The 19,552-nt window shown below is 42.6% G+C and overlaps 1 protein-coding gene across 1 annotated transcript; it reads left to right on the top strand.

Moving 5' to 3' along the window:
• Window positions 1-18,233: 18,233 nt before the first annotated feature.
• On the top strand, window positions 18,234-19,241 carry TAAR1 (trace amine associated receptor 1). The gene has a single exon (XM_066611203.1). It carries the CDS (start codon window positions 18,234-18,236, stop codon window positions 19,239-19,241), a length of 1,008 nt encoding a protein of 335 aa, XP_066467300.1.
• Window positions 19,242-19,552: the final 311 nt, after the last annotated feature.

Below are 19,552 nucleotides of genomic sequence, written 5' to 3'. Positions count from 1 at the left end.
AAACATCCGCCATGGCTGTCAGACCCCGCCCCCTTCACTTCCCCCTTGGGGAGGGGCTGGACTCTCGTGTCCAGGCCAGGCCAAAACAAACTCCGACCACCTCTTTAATTGGGTGATCGGGATTATTGATTTACCAGGCTTATTTCCATGTTTTTGCTTCTCAGCTGGCATGAAGCCTTTTGTCCACGGCACTGCAAGCCTGTGGCTGAAAAGCTTCATCATCTGCTTATCTTGTCTATTTAATATTTACGTCATTGTGTTGGTTAAGCTTTGTATCAAACAGTGAATGAAAGTCAGACTCGGAGAGACTCGGCTTCAACCACTTGAACTGACAAGGAGTGATAAGCCATGACCAAATCTTACATTTATAATGGTTTAGAGGACTTTTTCTGATGGATTCATCAGGCTATCTGTCTCACACATTTTTGTTTTATTGTTTTGTTTTGAGGTAAGTTTCATTTCTAATCTGATAACTTGAGTGGGAGTTACTACTACTACTGCTAAGATGTTCGGGATTCTATGCTAAAGATTTTCATCAGACTTTAAACTTCCTTCACAAGCTGTACAATGATAGAAATGTAATTTATTTGTTGTGATAAATATTCAGAGCCAGACAGCAGCTGAAGAAATATGAATAACAACTGGACTCTTAAAAAGTGTTAAGAATCTACATTAAACCCATTGCCTTCCCTTTAAATTTATCCCACATTTTCTTGAAAAACAAAATGCCTCTGCATTCAGCACAAGACTTCAGGAAGCTTTTATTTGGAAACTTAGGTGACTGTTGATTTTTTCATTTTCTTGTTATAATAGATATGTGACAAATATGTACATGATACCAGTCAGAGTTGTAAAGTGTTACTGGTCAACTGCCTGTCTTACTGTTAAATTATCTGTTCTAGCTGAAATAAAGGTTAGGCTGTGGTTGAAAAAAGTTATAGTAGAATATAGTGTTCAGTTCCTTTTATTATTATCACAATGTTATAGAAGTGACAGCATCTCACTACAGGTCGTACTTTGAAATATTTAGAAAGGGTGGGAACCCAAGGTGGGTTTTTGTGAGAGGAACAGCACTTTTCTTTGCTTGATTTCTGCCCTCCCTCCATCAGCAGCCCTCCATGTCATGTATCACACTTTTCCAATTCCCACACTATTCCTGTGGGCCTCCAACCTACAGGATTGGCTTTTGGGGGGATGTAGCATGAAGAAGTAGGTGGGAAAGCCCCATTTGACATGTGGACAACTGCTCAAGGATCCATCCTAATGTTACTATCTTACAAAGACTCCCCAACTAAACAGCACAGAAAAATAATTTATTTGGAATAAATTCTTCCAAACAGTTTGATACAGTGCTAGTATAAAGACTATTAGTAATTGCCAGCAGTTACCAAACTGTGGATCTAGTGGTCACAACCCAATTTGTGTTGGTTTGCGAAACTGGCAGGGCAGAATAGACTATGTGCATCCAGAGCTAAACAACCTGCTACTTGGGGGGTGGGGAAGCACTGCCGCCCAATCTCCATTCAAACCACAAAGGCTTGAGTGGCTGGTAAAGTGAAACTTTTTTTTTATATGGGTCCTGATGCTACAAAGTTTGGGAACCACTGAATTAGACTAATGCTTTAAACTGCTCTGACCAATGGGAGAATGCAGACTGCAAATCAATCAAGTCAATAAATAAAAAGAAAAATTCATTTACAATGCCAGAGACCCCAAAACTCTTTCAGGGGGATAGGTTTAAGTAAATCCAAGCTCATTTTCTTTACTTTTTAACAGCACAATCCTATCCACACTTTCTTGGGAGTAAGCCCCATTGACTTGGATGGGACTTACTTCTGAGTAGACATGCATAGAATTGGGCTGTTAGTTGCTTAGCTTTATATTATAGTGAATGGATTCATCATATCAGATGTGATTGGTACCCTAATATTAAGGCAGTAGCCCAATGACAGCTTTTTCTATGAAACTAGTTTCTCAGGTATATCACATATACACATCATTCATTATTTAAGAGCATGTAAAAGTAATACCTGCATCAGGTAACACTGTAGGCAACCAAAGCAATATTTGCAGTAAGCAAAACTGTCCAAACTTATAACAATATTGTTCTCCCCTTCATCTATAGAATTTGTTTACAGGAGGGAGACGAGGGTTATGGCTACCTTCCAGTGCATTCCTGTTAGTTATGACTACCAGGGGTGTACAAACCCCGGCCCGGGGGCCACTTGTGGCCCTCGGGGGCTCCCAATCCAGCCCTCAGGGAGCCCCCAGTCTCCAATGAGCCTCTGGCCCTCCAGAGACTTGCTGGAGCCCATGCTGGCCCAATGCAACTGCTCTCAGCATGAGGATGACTGTTCAAACTCTCACCTGAGCTGGGGGGCGAGGGCTCCCTCCACTACTTGCTGTTTCATGTCTGTGATGCAGCAGTGGCAGTGAAGGAAAGGCCAGCCTTGCTTTGTGCAAGGCCTTTTATAGGCCTTCAGCTACTGCAAGATCTTCATTCATTCATATAAGTTCCATCTCTAATAAATTCATTTATGTAAATTAATTCAAATCTTAAATGTAAATTAATTCTTTTTTCCCCCCTGGCCCCTGACACAGTGTCAGAGAGATGATGTGGCCCTCCTGCCAAAATGTTTGGACACCCCTGGACTAGACCATCCAGTATCAGGGCAGTGGACTGTTTTGCACCTGCTATAATGTTGTACTGAAATAGCACTTTGATTTACCCCTATGAATGAATACCATAGTCTTTGGAGACTGAAGGTTGCCAACAACAATGAATGAATAACAGACTGCCATTTGCTTATGTGGGAGAAATCAAGGCTTTCACCCAGGGACATCATTGGAATGTAGGCTAAACCTATTCCATGCTCCTTGTGTGTGTATATATATATACAGTATTTATATACTGATTTTCAACAAAAAGTTCACAAAGCAGTTTACATAAAAAATCAAATAACTAATGGCTCCCTTTCCCAAAAGGGCTCACAAACTAAAAAGATGCAACACCAGCAGACAGCCACTAGAAAAGACACTGCTGGGGTGAGGTGGGCCAGTTACTCTCTCCCTGCTAGATAAAAGAGAAGTATCCACTTGAAAAAGTGCCTCTTAACCAGTTAGCAGGGAAATGAAAGTGGAGCTGCTTTTCCAGTGTATTTCAGATTGAAGCCCGTGTACTTTGGCCCATACAGCTCAATGGGAGCCAATGAAGATCAAACCAGGTTCTGTCTACACAGCCCCATATCTGTGTTCTAATTCTTGGTCATATGAGAGATAGAACATTGGGAACTCAATTTATATATAAATAACTTTCTGTGGGACAATACAGATTTTGGATCACTTGTACATATCGTATGTAAATCTTCCACTTTGTCAGCTTTTACCAACAAAATGCAATTATAAAGCTCAAAAACTTATCCCAAGGTTTACATTAAGTTTGGTTACATGGCAGTAGATATGTCACTTGGCTGCTTCTTATTGAACAAGATGGATGCATCCCCTTTGCATAGTAAGAGTCTATTCCCATAGCCTCACAAATGAGCTTTCTCTGTCCTTGTGCTTGTAATCCCGGGGTAAACAAATCCACAGTGAGCATCTTAACCAGAGTGGGCCACAGTAGCATGAGCATTTTGAAAAAAATCCATTAGTCCATATAAAATCTAATTCTGTGCTTCTAAAACTGTCTTGTCTTCAAATTCTTTGCAAAGCCGAGAGTCAGAAAAACTAAACAACTGCTGGTGGAGGGGAGCTTGTCTCCATTCTTTCTTGGGAAGTCCAGGCATGGTCCAAGCAAAACTGTTTACATTTCTGGACAAGCAGAAAAATGTTGGGGATTTTTCCTGGGATTACAGATTAAGCAAAAGTAATATTAGAACCAGTTGGGTGAAGTCTAAGAGTGAACATCTGTTTTGTTTGACACAAAAGAAAAATGACTGGGAGTATTGTTTCTTTGGCTCAGTTCCTAAGTTACAGCATATGGTTTTCTTATAAAACTTCTTAGGGAGACGGAAACATTCAATTTAAAGAACATCAACACGTCAATGATTAATGGTGGGTTCTTCCCATCATGCTACTAAGGAAAAGTTGTAGCTCACAGAAAGAGCACCTGGTTCACAAGTGGAAAGCCCCAGTTTCAATGGTCCAGGTATGGCACAGAAAGATTCCTGCTGGAAACCCCAGGGAACTTCTGCCAGTCAGTTTTGAGAATACTGAGCTAGATGGCCCAGTGCTTGACTCTGTGTAAGGGTGCACTCTGTGTTCCTATAATACCTTGTGTAATTGACCTCACTGTTTGGTCTTTTCCAATTTGTGCCATCAAATGGCCCTCTCAAATAGTGCTGTCTCACTGTTTCAAAAAAATGAAAAGACAAAAGGAGAGGACACCAGTGATTAAAGACTTCCTTCTCTTTGGGAACAGAAGTTGATATGGGGCCATTTTCAAAGAGGACCATGCAAGGGACGTTTACTCACTAATCCCCAGCCAAAATGAATGGAAGCAATAAAACAGACTACATTGCAAGGAAATAAACTTTTAATTGAATTTGCGAGGGATGTTTGAGTTCACTTCTGAGTAGTCATTGAAGAAGGATCTTGGCAATGGGGAAGGTCATTGCTAGTTGTACAGTGCTATATTAAATGCTGAATGAAACTACATTTCAATTGCATTTGCATCCAACTACAGCAAAACAGTGCCTTAGGAATGCAGAAGCCCCCCAGTTCCACTACAGAATGTATATGCAAAGTCCTTTCACTATATGGATCAAATGATTTTAGTGATCCAGGATTCAATCTGCATTGAAGAGGCACTGAAAAATGTTATATATGAAATTCACTAGCCTTCATATTTTGAATTGAGTGGTGCATTGTATTTGTTATGATAGGGAGAACTTACACAGTACAAATTGGGGAGTGTAAATTAGGAAATAATATTATTAAGAATGATTAAGAATACTTGTAATACTCTTCAAATGGAAAATCAGACAATGAACTGGATGGAGTGGAATATTTTATGGGCTATGTTTGAGATATGTTTGAGACTTTTCATCCTATGTGGAGCAATGAGTGACAGAACTCACTTTCAAAGAAGGGTTGTCATACTTAAAATGCTGTAATGGTCCATTGTAGTGTTGTCTTTCAGTAATAAAATAGAACTTCTATGCCATTTCAATCATAGAGGAAGCAGTTAGTACTGCTCCTGTGCTGCTCTTCCCGTGTCTTGTAATAGGCAATCACTTGTATGTTAAACACACATCTAGTAGTTCAGCTCTGCAGAAAAAATATTAACTGATTAGTCTGTTGGATTAAGCCTGTTTACTCAACAGAGCAAGCAGAAGTACGTTGTTGAGTGTTGCTTTCGGTACATAGCGACCCTTTGAAAGGAAGCACAAAAGCCAGCTCCATGCATTTTGTGACTTCTATGGGAGTGTGCGTAAGGCAAATACTGTATGCTATGTTGCTCCTTTTGTTTGTGACGCGGCAAGAATGTTTAAAGAGTGGTGACTTAAAAATTGCCTTCCCTTTTCCACAAATAGCACTGCACTGTGAATGGATGGAGGTGGGTGTGTGGGGAGGAAGACACAGATGGAACAGTCTGCCCGGCACTCTGTTCACACGAGCAATTGTTTGTCTACTGTTCAGCCTAGGACAAGCGTGGTGGAGTCCTTGCTCAGTGGGACTTGTGTGATTTAGAAGTATGCTTCTCTTCAGCTGTCACGGCAGCATGAGCTAGATTCTCGTATGAAGAAGACTTGATACAAAAAGCTTGGATGAAAAGAACGGCAAAATGATGATACTGCAAACAGCCTTATTCTAGATATAGGGAGAAGGTAGGAAGAGCAGACTTCTTTAAAATCTTTTTTTTTTTTTTTACAGAGTTTAGGTTGGTGGTCACTGTTATCTTCCTTTTATTTCAGTGAGCAAAAATTGCATCAGGTGAATGTAACCAAAATATCTCTTGTACGTACTTAATACCCAGGGGAGGAGGCAGTGGTGTAGCGTGGGCGGGGCCACAGGGGCGGTTGCCCCAGGTGCTAAATTCTTAGGGGCACAAAATATCAAAAGAAAAAGTACTAGTGATAAAGAAAAAATAGTGCACCCTTCCCCTCATATAGAATTTCTGGGCTCCAATCCTGGGTGGGCATCATAACAGTCACCACCAAGATGATAGCAGCTGATGTGCACTCTACGGCAGCCTGCAGTGACTGCAGCCACTGAGGTTCTTGGGCTTGGGGGGCTAGTGCTGGGGGCCCCTCATTGCCTCTTGCTTAGGAGGTGACCAGGGGCTTGGGGGGCAATCAGGAGAGAACTGGTGCTGGGGAAGGCAATGGAGCAAGAGGTGGCAATGACTGCCTCTTACAAACAGTTTCTTTTTTTTCTTTAAAGAGGCGGCAGCGAACACATCCACTTGTCACCTCGTATTCAGGGGGTTGGGGGGCAAACAGGCAGCTTGGAAGGGGTAAACAGGAGAAGCCTGGTGCTGGAAGGGGGAAGTGGCAGAGCAAAAGGGGGCAGTAGTTAGACACGGTGTTTGCTGCCCACAGCTCTTGAAAAAAGTGCTGATTTTTTTCCTCTCCAGAGTTAAAAAAAAACTGGCATTGTTTTTGCAGAAGGCAGCAGACTGGCAAGCACGGCCTCTGACTACTGCCACCTCTTGCTCCAGGAGCTTGGTGGTGAGCAGAAAGAAGCAGGATGGGGGCTGGAGCTAGGGAGAGGCAGCAGAGTGAGTGGGTAGTGAGCTGCTCGTCTGTTGTTTTTACTTTTTTGAAAAGCCCAGGCATGACGCTTGGAAGTGATGCCACTTCAGGTTGTGACATCACGTCCGGGATATCATTTTTAGTTGGGAGGAGGCAGTCTCTAGTTAAAATATTCATTCATTGAAACAATTTCTACCTCACCTTTCTTCCTTTGGGGAAGTTAAGACTGCTACAAAAGTCAATTAAAAATATGATCAGTACAAAACCGCAATAAAATAACTGCAACCATCAAATAAAATGATAAGGGGATATTAACAGGCCATTCCAACTCAGAAAATGCCAGGCCTTTGACTTCTGGTGCACCACTATCAAGAAGTCAAATTATTTATTTGACAGATTATATGCTGTCTTTCCCTTACCCTCAGGAGATGCCCAAGGTGGTCTACAACCCAATTCCAACTGGGCTGTGTGCTGACAAAATGCATGTTTCACCAGCAGATGTTGCCACCATAGTGTGTGCAATGAAGCCATGTGCACAGGCCAGTGAGAGAGGCCTTCTACTGCCAGTGCCAGTAAATTGGTTGCAGGGTATTTGGTAGGAGGAACAGGGAGCAGGAGGAATAGGAGAGTGTCTGGGCTGGGTGGACTAGAGGCAGAACAGGGGTGGGAGAGGGTGAATCCCAGTGACGCCATAATGAGCCAGGTTTCTAACCCCATTCCTTTAGCTGTTCCCTCTCCTTTACTCAGTTCTGCACCAGCAATATGGCTGGCTCAGGTCTGAAGAGGCTTATTGGCTGGTGGGCTGGATGCAGCCGATAGGCTTCTGACTCCAGGTCTAGAATCTGCTGAGATGCTGGTCCACTCCTGGCAACTTGATTCCCTACTTTTTGCACACTCATTTTAGGATGTTCTGCACCAGCCAGACATTCTTGACAGCACAATATTTAGCCTTAACTTTACAAACTCCATTCTCACTCCTGGTGCCACTTGCCATCCAATAGAAGGTATTACTACATCTCATTAACTTTTTATGTTTTTTCAGCCTGTCACTTGTGAAACAAAATGAGATAGATTAAAAAAAAACTGATATGATTTACAGTTTACTTTTTACTGCCAACTGTAATGTGTCAACCCCTGAAAAAAGTTTAAAGCTTCGGAAATCAAACATTTCTCAGTGTTGTCAGGATGATGAATAGTTAAATGCACAGTGGAAAGGTCATGACTAGGAAAAAAATGCTGTTCTGGGTTTGAGAGACTTTTCTAATCTTAGTTGGAACATACATCAGCTAAGTACAGTATGCCTTAGCTAAGCACCGCTATAACAAAACTTAATTAGTATTGCAGTTGCTCAAACTTTCGTCTAAAACAGAGAATGCTCTTGAGGGTATTAATTTTGTTTAAGAGGCAAGATTGCTAAACTATATATGTAAATGATATGCCATATATATATAAGATGCATTATGATATATATGATGATATATATATATGACCAGGGTGTAGTCAATGCATCATATATATATAAGATGCATTGACTACACCCTGCTTTTCCTCGCTCCTCCTGAAAGTGGAGAAGGCTGGGACATTACTGCAGCTTTCACCTTTCAAAGTGATCTATCAGCAGTTTCTGTAGCACAGCCACCACTTTCTGTCCCCAGAGTTGTTAGATAGTACCTCTTCCACCCACAGCAACAAAGAATTCCCAGCAACAAAATGATAGCCTGTCAGAAGTGAAGAACATGATTTTAGGGATTCTGAAGATCTCTGTTTTGTTCTCTGTGTTGTTGTTTTTTAACGTTTGGAGTGGGGAGACATACAGGTTGAGACTAATTATTTGTGTGGGTTCCAAGTACTCAAGTGGATGGCAAAAAATGCACTATAGCAAATCAATTTTAAAAAAACAAAGTTTCTTTGCTCCGGTGATTTAAAAACAGCCTTGCTGACCTTTATGATATAAGATAAGAGTCATTAACAAGACAATCCATCAATCAGTCCAAGAGCTTACAAAGAGCTGAGAGCTTACACTCAGCCCCACTCTTCACCAATGCAAAGGGATCACCTTTCTTTCACGTGCTCAGGGGAAGGGAGGGGTCCGCTGGAGAGAGAAGGATTGATGGACTGTCAGCCAGCTGCCCTCTCTCTCTCTCATATTAAGGAGGCTGTTGTTAAAGGACAGTTCAGTTTTTAAAACTGATTTTAAACGGATGCATTTTTCCCCTTCTCCAGGGATCAGCACATTCCTTCTCATTTGCAGAGGCCATTTGTGTTGAGTCAAATCCCTGTATAAAAAATCCGTGTATAAATAGGCTGCACCTGTACTGTGCTGTTAACACCCAGATCAGTTAGCCCTTTTTAGTGAAGACAGTGAAGCAGTAGAAATGTTGAATTACCAGTCTACCAGATTACCAGTCTAGGACTGGTAATGGACTGGATGTGGACTAATGCACTGCTAGTCAGCCCAACAGGATGGAGGTGCTGTACATAGGTTCCTTGCTCTGGAGCATAGGTTGCCTGGCCTTGGCTATCTACTCAGTCTTGACTATTTCAATGTGTAGGACATGGAGGTCCTTGGATAGAAATCTCAGCTGGTTCAAAATGCAGCAGAATACTGACTCACACAGGTGGTTCAGAACATATCTTGCTGGTTTTGAAACATCTTTTCCACTGGGCCATCATGTGCTTCGGACCACTTCAAACTGGCAGTGCTACCCGGACCCCAACCTTATAAGGCTTCAAGGTTATCATAAGCAATTCTTACTCCTTTATAACCATACCCCCGTACCCCCATAACCATTCTTACTCCCATTCATTTGGGAAGGTTCTGCTTTGAATACCCTTGCCACTGACTGGGCTGGTGATCACCAGGGACTGGACATTTTCAGAGATAGTAAAATGGTAAAGTGAAACACTTTTTTTTTTTTTTTAATGACTTGTGAGACTAAGTGGATCCTGATACAGTGTCATTTTAAAAAGTGGGTCCTGGTGCTAAAATGTTTGGGAACCACTGAGGTAGTCTATTAATATTTAAACAGCCCAGTCCTGATGCGGTAACCCCAAAATGGCTACCGATGCGTCTTTCAGGGAGTGGCAGTTGTAGAGGTCTCCTCTGGATAAGGGAACGTTTGTTCCTTGGCAGACGGGGGGGGGGCACTCAGCAGTTTTCTGCGCCCTCCAAGATGCCACTCAGCATAATTCTTCCATGTTGCACCATCTGTAGGCCAGACCGGGCATGGAGCCTTATAGGAGAAAATGAAAAATGATCTGCCACTCCTCTTGAAACGTTCAATAGTTTAAATAAGAGAAAAAAAAGTCCCTTGCTGGTTGTATGCTATAGGTAAGCCTCCCCTTCTAAAAACAGATGGGAATAATGAAAACAGATGGCCATCATTATAAAACTAATGTGGTTTCTAATGAATAGCTAAACAAATGAGGATTATATAATCAAAACTAATGGCATAATTGAACTTTTTTTTTCCTTGCACATCTCTAAAAGACAGTAAGTTTGCTGAAACCTTATAGGGCACACTGCTATGGCACAGGCAGAATTTGGGTTGATTTAAATTGGTCGACCTGGCTGACCTCTCCCGCGCACAGTGCTGTACTATCAAATACAAATAGATTTCAATTGATTAAGTGTTTCTATCATTTGTGTTATTACATTTTGTATATTGATATGGTAATCTGCAGCCTGTGCTGCAGCTTCATGTAGTTTGGGCTCATATTTGCTTGCCTTTTAAGAAAACCATGCAATCTGTCATTGCCTCTGTTTATATTGTGCAACAGGAAATGTGCCAGGTTCTTCTCAGAATATTCTAAAAAATTCAGCTGTTATCACTTCTGCACTTTAGAAATGTGTAGGGCAGAAACACTGCATGCTCATCAAGCAAGCACTGACAGATTTTTGCTAAACCACCATGACAAAGCAGTATTTCTAAGACAATGTAGAGCATTTTGGTAGATTGTGTGCTGTATGTACATAAATGAATATGAGGGCTTTGTGATTTTGTGCTCATCTATGGTCTGTTTCTATTGCGACACACACAAGCCAAGACAAAAGGTTGATGTACAAAAACATCAAGTCCAGATAATCTAGTTAATTTGGCAGTGTTGTCCTTCTGAAGTTAGCAGATCCCTGTTGCCTGGCAGCTTAATCCTGTTTGATCCTGTAGTCATTGGCATATCATTTATCATACAGTACTTGTGGGGCATATAGATTACTCCATTGTATCCTGATAACTTTCCCCATGTAGGACAGATGGAATTGAGAGAATGACTGACCTAAAAACCAGTCAAGGAACTTTATGGCTGAGGCATGTTATTTTAGCAAGCACATTCTCGAACCTGCACTTGCAAAGAGAATGCAAATGTTTCATCTTCTCCTCATCACTGAATCTGAACTGGGCAAGAAACTTTCCACGCCTCTTAAGCAAAGTTGACGCAAGTGAATTTTGTCTAAAAGAAAATATGGTGGACCTTGAGAAGCATCTGAATAATTCTGAGGGTTGCCCCCACAAAATGGGTTCGTCAATACAAGGTTTCTTGCATAGGTGTATTTTTCACACCTCTGGAGGCACAATTTTTAGATACATGTAGAGTTCACACAGTTGCAATGCTCAGATCAGCCTTTCATGCTGGAAATATGTAAATAGGATGTGATATTTCTTTCTTGTCACTTCTTTGGAACTTGTTGGGCCAAACTCATTGATGATCTTTCCATATGGGTCTGCCAGGCCTTGGAAGAATCAGGATCCAGGCAGTCAGCTTCTGAGACTAGGAGAAGCTGCCTCTCAGTCAAGGTAGCCTAGACCCAGGTGTGTGGTCCAAAACCACCAGGAGCCAAGCTGCAAGTCAGCGCTTGTGGCTCAGAGGGGTCAGCAATGATCAAGACCAGGGAGAAATTGAGTCCAGAGCAGCAATCAAGCATAGGCAGGTACCTAGTCACACAACAAAATGCCTCTCAGGCTGAGGAGTGTACTCTGAGGGCCAAATTACACATTATATTGATGGCCCAGTCCTATTCAGGAGTGGGCCAGTACACAGATGGGTTTATGACAGCAGAGCAAGGGTTTATGATAAGCATAGCACACCACTGGCCATTTTGTGCATGATGCCAGTGTGGGAGGTCCACCACTGGACTGGGAAAGGTTAGTCCAGCAGCAATGGAAGAAGAACAGGGCAGGAAGGGAGTAGAATGGGAGAATTCCCAGGTGGGGTGAGAGGCAGATCAGGAGCTCTGTTGATGTAGCAACATCAGCAAGGAAGGGGATTTAGGTAGGATTGAGTTGTTCCATGCTGTGTAACATGGACTGTGATTTGTTTAATAATTTTAAAAGTTAGTCCAAGGGATGCAAACCAGCAGAATGGGGGGAGGGGCTGGAGGACTTTAGAACTTTGCCACCACAGTTTCACTCCTAGTTGTGCCCCATGTGCTATTTTAAACAGGAAAAGGAAAGCTTCCATTGGTTTTTCAACCAGGTGACTACCAGCCTAACCAGCAGGGGTGCCAGATCTGTCTGTCCGACGGTACTGTCCTGCTACCCAATCAAGCATTACTAATGTAATTAAGTAAGAATTCATCCATATGTTAAGGATGGTTTGTCAAAACCACCACCTGCAGGGTAGGTGTTGGGTATCTGGGGAATCATTTGCCATGTAGGAAGTCCTCCACCACATGATTAGAATGGCCAGTTGACTATCATCCAAACCAACGCAGGCTCTCTCTTAATTCTGTGTTAGCTACTTATCTTTTTAAAAGTTATCATGTTTCTAAACAATGGCTTACTTATAATTTACTGTCAGTGTAAAATAGATGGTTCTCTTAGCTAAACCACTTTCCTAAAAGCTGTTCCTTTGTATGATTTTATTATTCCCCCTCTTAATTCAGGTCCGTTGAAGGAAATGGATGGGAATAATTTGTTTAATGTAATTGTTTAAGCATTTCTCTAACTGAAAAATATAAAGCATTGTTCATTAGATATTGAATTGGATTAACCATTTTTTAAAGAAAGTCTCATGTATCCTCATTGGATGGAAGAGAGAGTGAGAGAATCAATAAAGTGAGGAAATGAGGGGCCCAAAACATTTCTTTTTAGATTAGCCTTCTGATTTTATTCTGGTCATTTTAACACTGAATGTGGTGTGGGTTTTATGAGGGTTTTATACTGCTTGCATTTCATATGCCCTTTTATTAACAGGTGACTGAGGCTGGTTGTGTGCCCATCTGGGAGAAAAGTAATGTACATACTGAATGAATGAAAGAAATACATTTTGAGAAATAGAAGGGCCATTGAAGACAAAATTGGGAGAAAAACTATTCTACACAGTTGTCCTAACAGAAAAAGAGTGAAGAGTCAAGCCCTTGTAGTAATAGAATGGTTTGCATGGTTGTCAGTGCTGGTTGTTTTGGGGTGTTTTTTTTTTGTAAATTCAGCAGTGAAATTCCCTCAGTTTACTGAGAGTTTAACAGAAAATCTGAAATCAGATTTTACTGAAATTTTACAGAAATTACTGAAATCAGACTCTTCACTCTTTTTCTGTTAGGATATATTGAGCTACTTATGCAGAGTCAAACTGATGGCCCATCTAGTATTGTACCATCAATTGTGACTCACGGGGTCCTAATCCTCTAGTGTGTTCCAAGAACTTTTAAATTTTTTGATCATGGGATCATCTGGACTCTCCTTAGAGAGAGGTTAGTGAAATGTATGGCCCAAGAGTACTAGCAGAATGTTTCAGAAGGGCAGGGAGAACCACTATGACTTTTCAAAGCCCTGCAGCTAATGGCCTGCATTCTGAGAGTCCATCTGCTTGCAGCGGTGGGTTCAACTATGAAATCTCCAAGATGACGCTGGGTGAGCTGCGTTCCTACTTCTTCAAGTGATTGGACTTGGAGGGTGCCATCTGAGGCCAGTTGCTTAGAAAAGATGCATTTAGTGCTTTGCTGACCACATCTGATGCATTCAGTGCTTTGTTGACCACATCTTTCAGGAATGTTTAAGCCATTTCTGCCCAACATTGCATATATGCAACAGGGACCAAATATGTACACTTGTGGACCCGGCAAAAATGGGTTAAAGACCCCTCTCCAGCCCATTTGTTAGCAATAAGCAAACGGGCAATGCTCCACCGGATCCACTGGTGGGCTCACCACCCGATACAGGGGCTTTTGATTCATCGCCAACCTTCTCGTTGACGATGAATCAGGTAGCCCTCTTATGGGGCTACATTCTTTATCTGGAGAAAGGAGTTGAAAGTCCTTCTCCTGAGGAGCCACCAGTGACTGTCCAAAGCTGTCCATTTTCAGCGCTGCTGCAGCCCACACCCCGGGCAGCTCAGGATTAGCACTAGCCAGATCTGTCATTATCTGTGAATTTGTCATTGTGGAAGATGGGAATAACTGCCAGTTGCCATGTTTAGAACAGCAAGAGCCTGTCTGAGCTTGCTGACCAATCCCTTGCCTGCTCAGGCTCACTGAAGAAACTAGCTGGCATGCACACTTGCCCACTGCAGATAGTGGTCTGACTCTTGAGTAGCCCACAGCATAACTCCTTTCCATGCCAGCATTTTAAGTTATGAGAACTTTTGTGCATGAAACTTCTGTGCATGAATAAAATGGAAAAGGACCTTTAGAGTTCTGTCCAGCTGAAAAAAAACACACATTCTAACTAGCATATTTATTCATTTTTTTCTGCACAAGCAGTATGAACACTGTCACTGATCCACCACCTTACATTAATCTATAACAGTGAATCTAAGTGTCCCGAAGAGATGGCTTTTTTTTTTTCTGAATCTGTTGGCCTAAAGAGACCTGATAAAATCCAGATCTGAAACAACATCATTCCAAAAAATTCCAACAGGTTTTGCATAGATGATGTTTTCAAGATACAGATCAGCTGAATCTTCTTGAAAGAATCTTCTCAGTGGAAAAGGAAGTTCTTTTCCTCTCCAGCTGTTTCAATCTGGGCTTTTGTGTCCAAGTTTACTGCAGAGAAGGCCTTAGAATGGTCTCATGCCTCACTGGATGACATATTATGAACATCTAAAATGGAATGCAAAACTTTCAACTTATCAACAAAAAGATTCACTGTCTTGAAAACTATTTTAATCACCAGGGGAAGATAATCCATTAACAGAAACCTGGATGGAAATCTCATGGGCTGAATGCCCGGAAAGAGATTACCAAAGGAACCATTTACTTTGCAAGAAGAGTACAGTTGTGTATTTTTTCCCTTCCAAACGTATTTAATTTCTTGATCTGCACTTGGAATAAGTTCATACTAGGCATTCTCCCCTCTTATCAGTCAGCGTTGTTTTTTGCTGCCACTGTAAGTAAAGTTTTGTGAAAGTTCAAGATTAGGCTTGTACCTCGTGGTGTGCAAGATTTCCCCCCCCCCTTCATTTCAGGGCTTCATTTGCTTGAGTTGCATAAGCCCCATTCATTGCATCGTTTATTCATTTATTTTATGAAGGAATATTCATTTATTCCTGTGCATTTCAGGCAAATTCCATCTGTTTTCATTCCCCATTCATTTCGTCAGCAAAGGAGAGAAAGGTGAAGGTGTGTATCTTGTAGTGTGGCAGATGATGCGCTTTTTGTCCATTTTAAGTGTAAAAAGAGCTCCTTCCAGCATCTTACAAGCAGCTGCAATTTGGCTGCAATCTCCCCCCCACACACACACACACATATATTTTCTCAGTTCTCATTGGAGCATTGTCAGGCATGGCAGATATTTTCTCCATATTGCATGGATGTCATGTCCAGGGCACAATGAGAAACTAAAACTAACATGCGGTGATCTTCAGGAGATGCTGTTCTGGTTATTGGCATTCATTGGACTGAGTGGGTCCAATGTGGTTCAAATTTCCAGTTCTTCTGATATAAATTGAACTCCATTTGTACCATAACAGCTTAAATGTTTGTTCTCTGCAAGGCAAGTGGGATAGATTACCCAGCAATATCTTACAAATGTTGCAATGTCATTCAGAGGAATGGGCAATAGCTTGGGATGGAGCAGCATTCCTGGACAAATTATGCACTGAATTTGCAACACTGTCTAGAACAGGGGCCTTCAAACTCTGGCCTGCAGGCTGGATCCAGTGTGCCTGCATAACAATCGGTGTGGTGCAACGATGGCAAATCCTCACTGTTCCATGCCACGGCCTCCTATCTTCATACCTGATCTTTGCAGAAATTTACACCAGGCAGCCATTTCCCCAGGAAATCAGGATGCAGAGCCTTCTGGGGTAAAAGGCAGCAGAAGTGACTGCCCAGTGGCCATTTCTGCAAAGACTGGGCACAAGAAGAGGAGGCTGCAAAAAATAAGGCTTTGCCACCACTGCACTGCACCCAAGATTGTTATGCAGGTGCACTGTGGACCATAGTTTGGAGGCCCCTGGTCTAGAAGACCAAAGTTGCACTGCACTCTGAGCGTTCCTCAGTGATGATGATGTCTGGTACTTAGTTGTGTTGATTGAATCAACCTGTTACCTCACTGGAATAAATGGAATAACAGACCAAACCTGAGCTTCCTGGGGCCCACTGGACCAATGGCAACAAAGTGGCTACTGCTGTTTCCAAAGGGGAATGGGAAGCAACTGAAAGTCTCCTCAGGGGAAGGCCCCAAGCCCCACAATGGGACTTCTCAAGTTTGAGCCAGCTGTTTTGCAGGAGCAGAGTTGAGAGTCCGCATGTTGGGCCTTCTGGTCCGACATGGAGTTCAGGAAATGGTGGAGCAGAGCCCCCCACTTGCCTCAGTTCCTCCCACCCTCCCCCACCCCCCAGAGGCCACACCGCCTCCTGGCAGTCACACTTACCCCTGGTGGTGATGTGTCCTCATTCTGCCAGTGCTGGGCCTGGCGCCTGATTGGCGTGGGCCCAGTACCAGTGCGCTCTACTCTGAGGGTACCGTAAACATGCTTTATGGCATATTTATGGCATCCAGCACTGGTGCTAGGGCTCAGTGCCACCACTGGACCAGTTTAGGATTGGACTCTAAATCCTCTTGCACAGGGAATGCTTTGTAGATATGTCAACATTGTTATATTTCCATTGACAAAGCCACACAATTATCAGCATATGCAAGTTTGCATGCTATGTTAACATATTGTTTAGTTATCCAATAACATTCCAAGAAAAGCTTTTCTCTGGGAAAAAGAAGCTGTCCATTAATAATAACGTAATTGTTTGAAGGCTTTTTGCACTGCCATTTCCTCCTGTATCTTATTTACGCACCGATCTTTTTTTAAAAAACAAAACACTACGTCAATTAAAAATTACTAGAGCAAAGAAAATGAGTGCAGGGCTGACGCTCAAAGGTGTATCCCAAGCTCAGCCAAACATAATTCACCAGCCATGGTCTGCCAAATGCGTAATGCCTTTGCTTTTGTGTTTGCGGTTCTTGGCAGGAAGCAAAAATCTGAGGGTTACAGATTCTTGGTGAGCAACCACGCAAGCTGGTGAGCTGCATTTGGCTTGGTGGGTCACAAGTCAGGAAAGTCTAGTTTGTCGCACACAATTTCAGTAGCTGGACTATTGGCTTATTGTACCACAGCTATGGCTCGGTTCCCAGATGATTGTTAGGGAAGTACGCTGATTTGGGAATGCATGAAAAAGTGAACTATATTGGAATAGTGTTGAGAGTCCGCAAGCAAGCCTTTTCAAATGGAGTCTGTTCAAGAGGAGAGGGGCAAATTTTTCTTGAAAACTTTGGCTCTGCACTCACTTTCTTTGCTCTATTTTGCCAACAGTTGCAATGCTTCCTGCCTTCACTCTGACCTGGCTTCATGATAAAGCTATGAAGTTTATTAGATTGCATATTCTACCCCAGTTGATCTCTGCTTCCACTTCTCTCAGATTCTTCCATTTCCTCTCTAGTGTTGCTTTTTAAGTGTGAGTTTTCTGGGGTGGGGACCCATGTTCTTATTCTTTGTAGAGCACTATGCAGACAGAGGGTGCAGAACCAAGACAACCCAAAGGGAAAGTGGAACCTTTCCCCAGGGTAAGGGAACAAAAGTTTCTTTAGCCTGGAGAACGTGGGCGGTATGAGTGGGGGAGGGTGGAGCGAGGAACTGGGGAGGGAGGGAGGGGGTGGGATGGTCAGGCCAGAAGGCCTGACATGGAGTGTCTCAAGTGTGAGTGGGCAAACTAGCCAGCAGAGACTTGAGAAGCACCATTGTGTGGCTTGGGGCCTCCAGCAGTCTCAGCAGTGCTCCTGGATGCAGCGGTAGACATTTTTGGTGCCGCTGCACCCAGCGGAGCCACCGGCTTTAAGATTGGGCTGCCCGATTCCTAAGATTGTGCTACGTTGTGTCAACCAGATGTGACTTTTTTTGTTAATGTATGTGCTTACCTTGGCTTCATTTTGAAATGGCAATAAAAACAATCTTAAAATCTTCTTCTTTTCTCTCTTGGCAGATAGTCCCCATCTGCCGAATAGCAAAGAACTAAGGCAATTCTGTTTTGAAGAATAAAAGGACTGCACAAACGACAGCCATCAGACGGGACCTGATATGTGTTTGCATGAATCTGAAACTTTCAGAAGCATGCAGGTGTGCTGTGAATCCATAAACGGCTCCTGCATAAAGAGCAGCTGGTCCATAAGTGTTCGTCTCTCTATGTATGTCTTCATGTTGTGTGTGATCCTGGCGACCGTGGCTGGCAATCTGACTGTCATCATCTCGATATCACATTTCAAGCAGCTCCACACACCGACCAATTTCCTCCTTCTCTCTATGGCTACTGTAGACTTACTCCTGGGATTCTTTGTCATGCCTTACAGCATGGTAAGGTCCGTTGAGAACTGCTGGTATTTTGGTGACTTCTTCTGCAAAATCCACACCAGTATGGATATCATGCTGAGCACAGCCTCCATCTTCCATCTATCATTTATCTCTATTGACCGCTATTATGCCGTGTGTGACCCGCTGAGATACAAATCGAAGATAAATACATGCGTCATATTAACCATGATTTTCATAAGCTGGACATTCCCTGCCATGTTTGGCTTTGGGATGGTCTTTCTGGAGCTAAACATGGTTGGAGCAGAAGAAACCTTTTATAAGCTCATCTATTGCGTGGGAGGCTGCTTTGTCTTCTTCAATGAAACTGCGGGGGTGGTGGCCTCCATGATTTCCTTTTACATCCCTGGATTTGTCATGCTATGCATCTATGGGAAGATCTACATTGTTGCTCAAAGGCAGGCCAGATCCATTAAGGAAGCTGTGAATCATGTGCAAATAAGATTTGAAGTGACCCATCACATTTCACGCAGCAGAGAACGGAAAGCTGCAAAGACTTTAGGCACGATTGTGGGAGTTTTCCTTCTCTGCTGGTTTCCATTCTTCTTCTGTACTGCCACAGATCCTTTTATGAATTATAAAATTCCCCCTATTCTCATTGATGCAATGGTTTGGTTTGGTTACTTGAATTCAACCTTTAACCCCATTGTTTATGCATATTTTTACCTGTGGTTTCGAAGAGCCTTGAAGATGATTTTATTAGGAAAGGTTTTTCAGCAGGACTCATCCAGGACTCAGCTGTTTTTGGAGTGAAACACATGGACATTAGCCCCTCACTTGCTCAGTTGTTTGTCAGAGGCCATCCTTTTCCAACTGGGTCAGGTGTAGAAATGTAGCTTTGAGAGCTACAGAGAGCAGATCACAACATTGTTACAGTTTTAGTGGCATTTTAGAAGGGAATGAGAAGTGCTGTCTGTTAGTTTCTATCATTTTAACATTAATGCTAGCAAAATTACCTTGACTATACTGGAAAAGGGCTAGAAAATATATATTTTCAGGCCTGTATATAGCACCGATCTGGTATAGTGTTGTGACCAGGAGACTGACATGTGAATCAAGACCAT

The sequence above is a fragment of the Tiliqua scincoides genome, chromosome 1 (genome assembly GCF_035046505.1).
Source record: "Tiliqua scincoides isolate rTilSci1 chromosome 1, rTilSci1.hap2, whole genome shotgun sequence".
Taxonomy (NCBI): Eukaryota; Metazoa; Chordata; class Lepidosauria; order Squamata; family Scincidae; genus Tiliqua; species Tiliqua scincoides.
This window is presented reverse-complemented; position numbering and strand designations above follow the sequence as displayed.

Coding starts and splice junctions, on each gene's coding strand:
- TAAR1 (XM_066611203.1), top strand. CDS start 18,234: ATGCAGGTGTGCTGTGAATCCATAAACGGCTCCTGCATAAAGAGCAGC.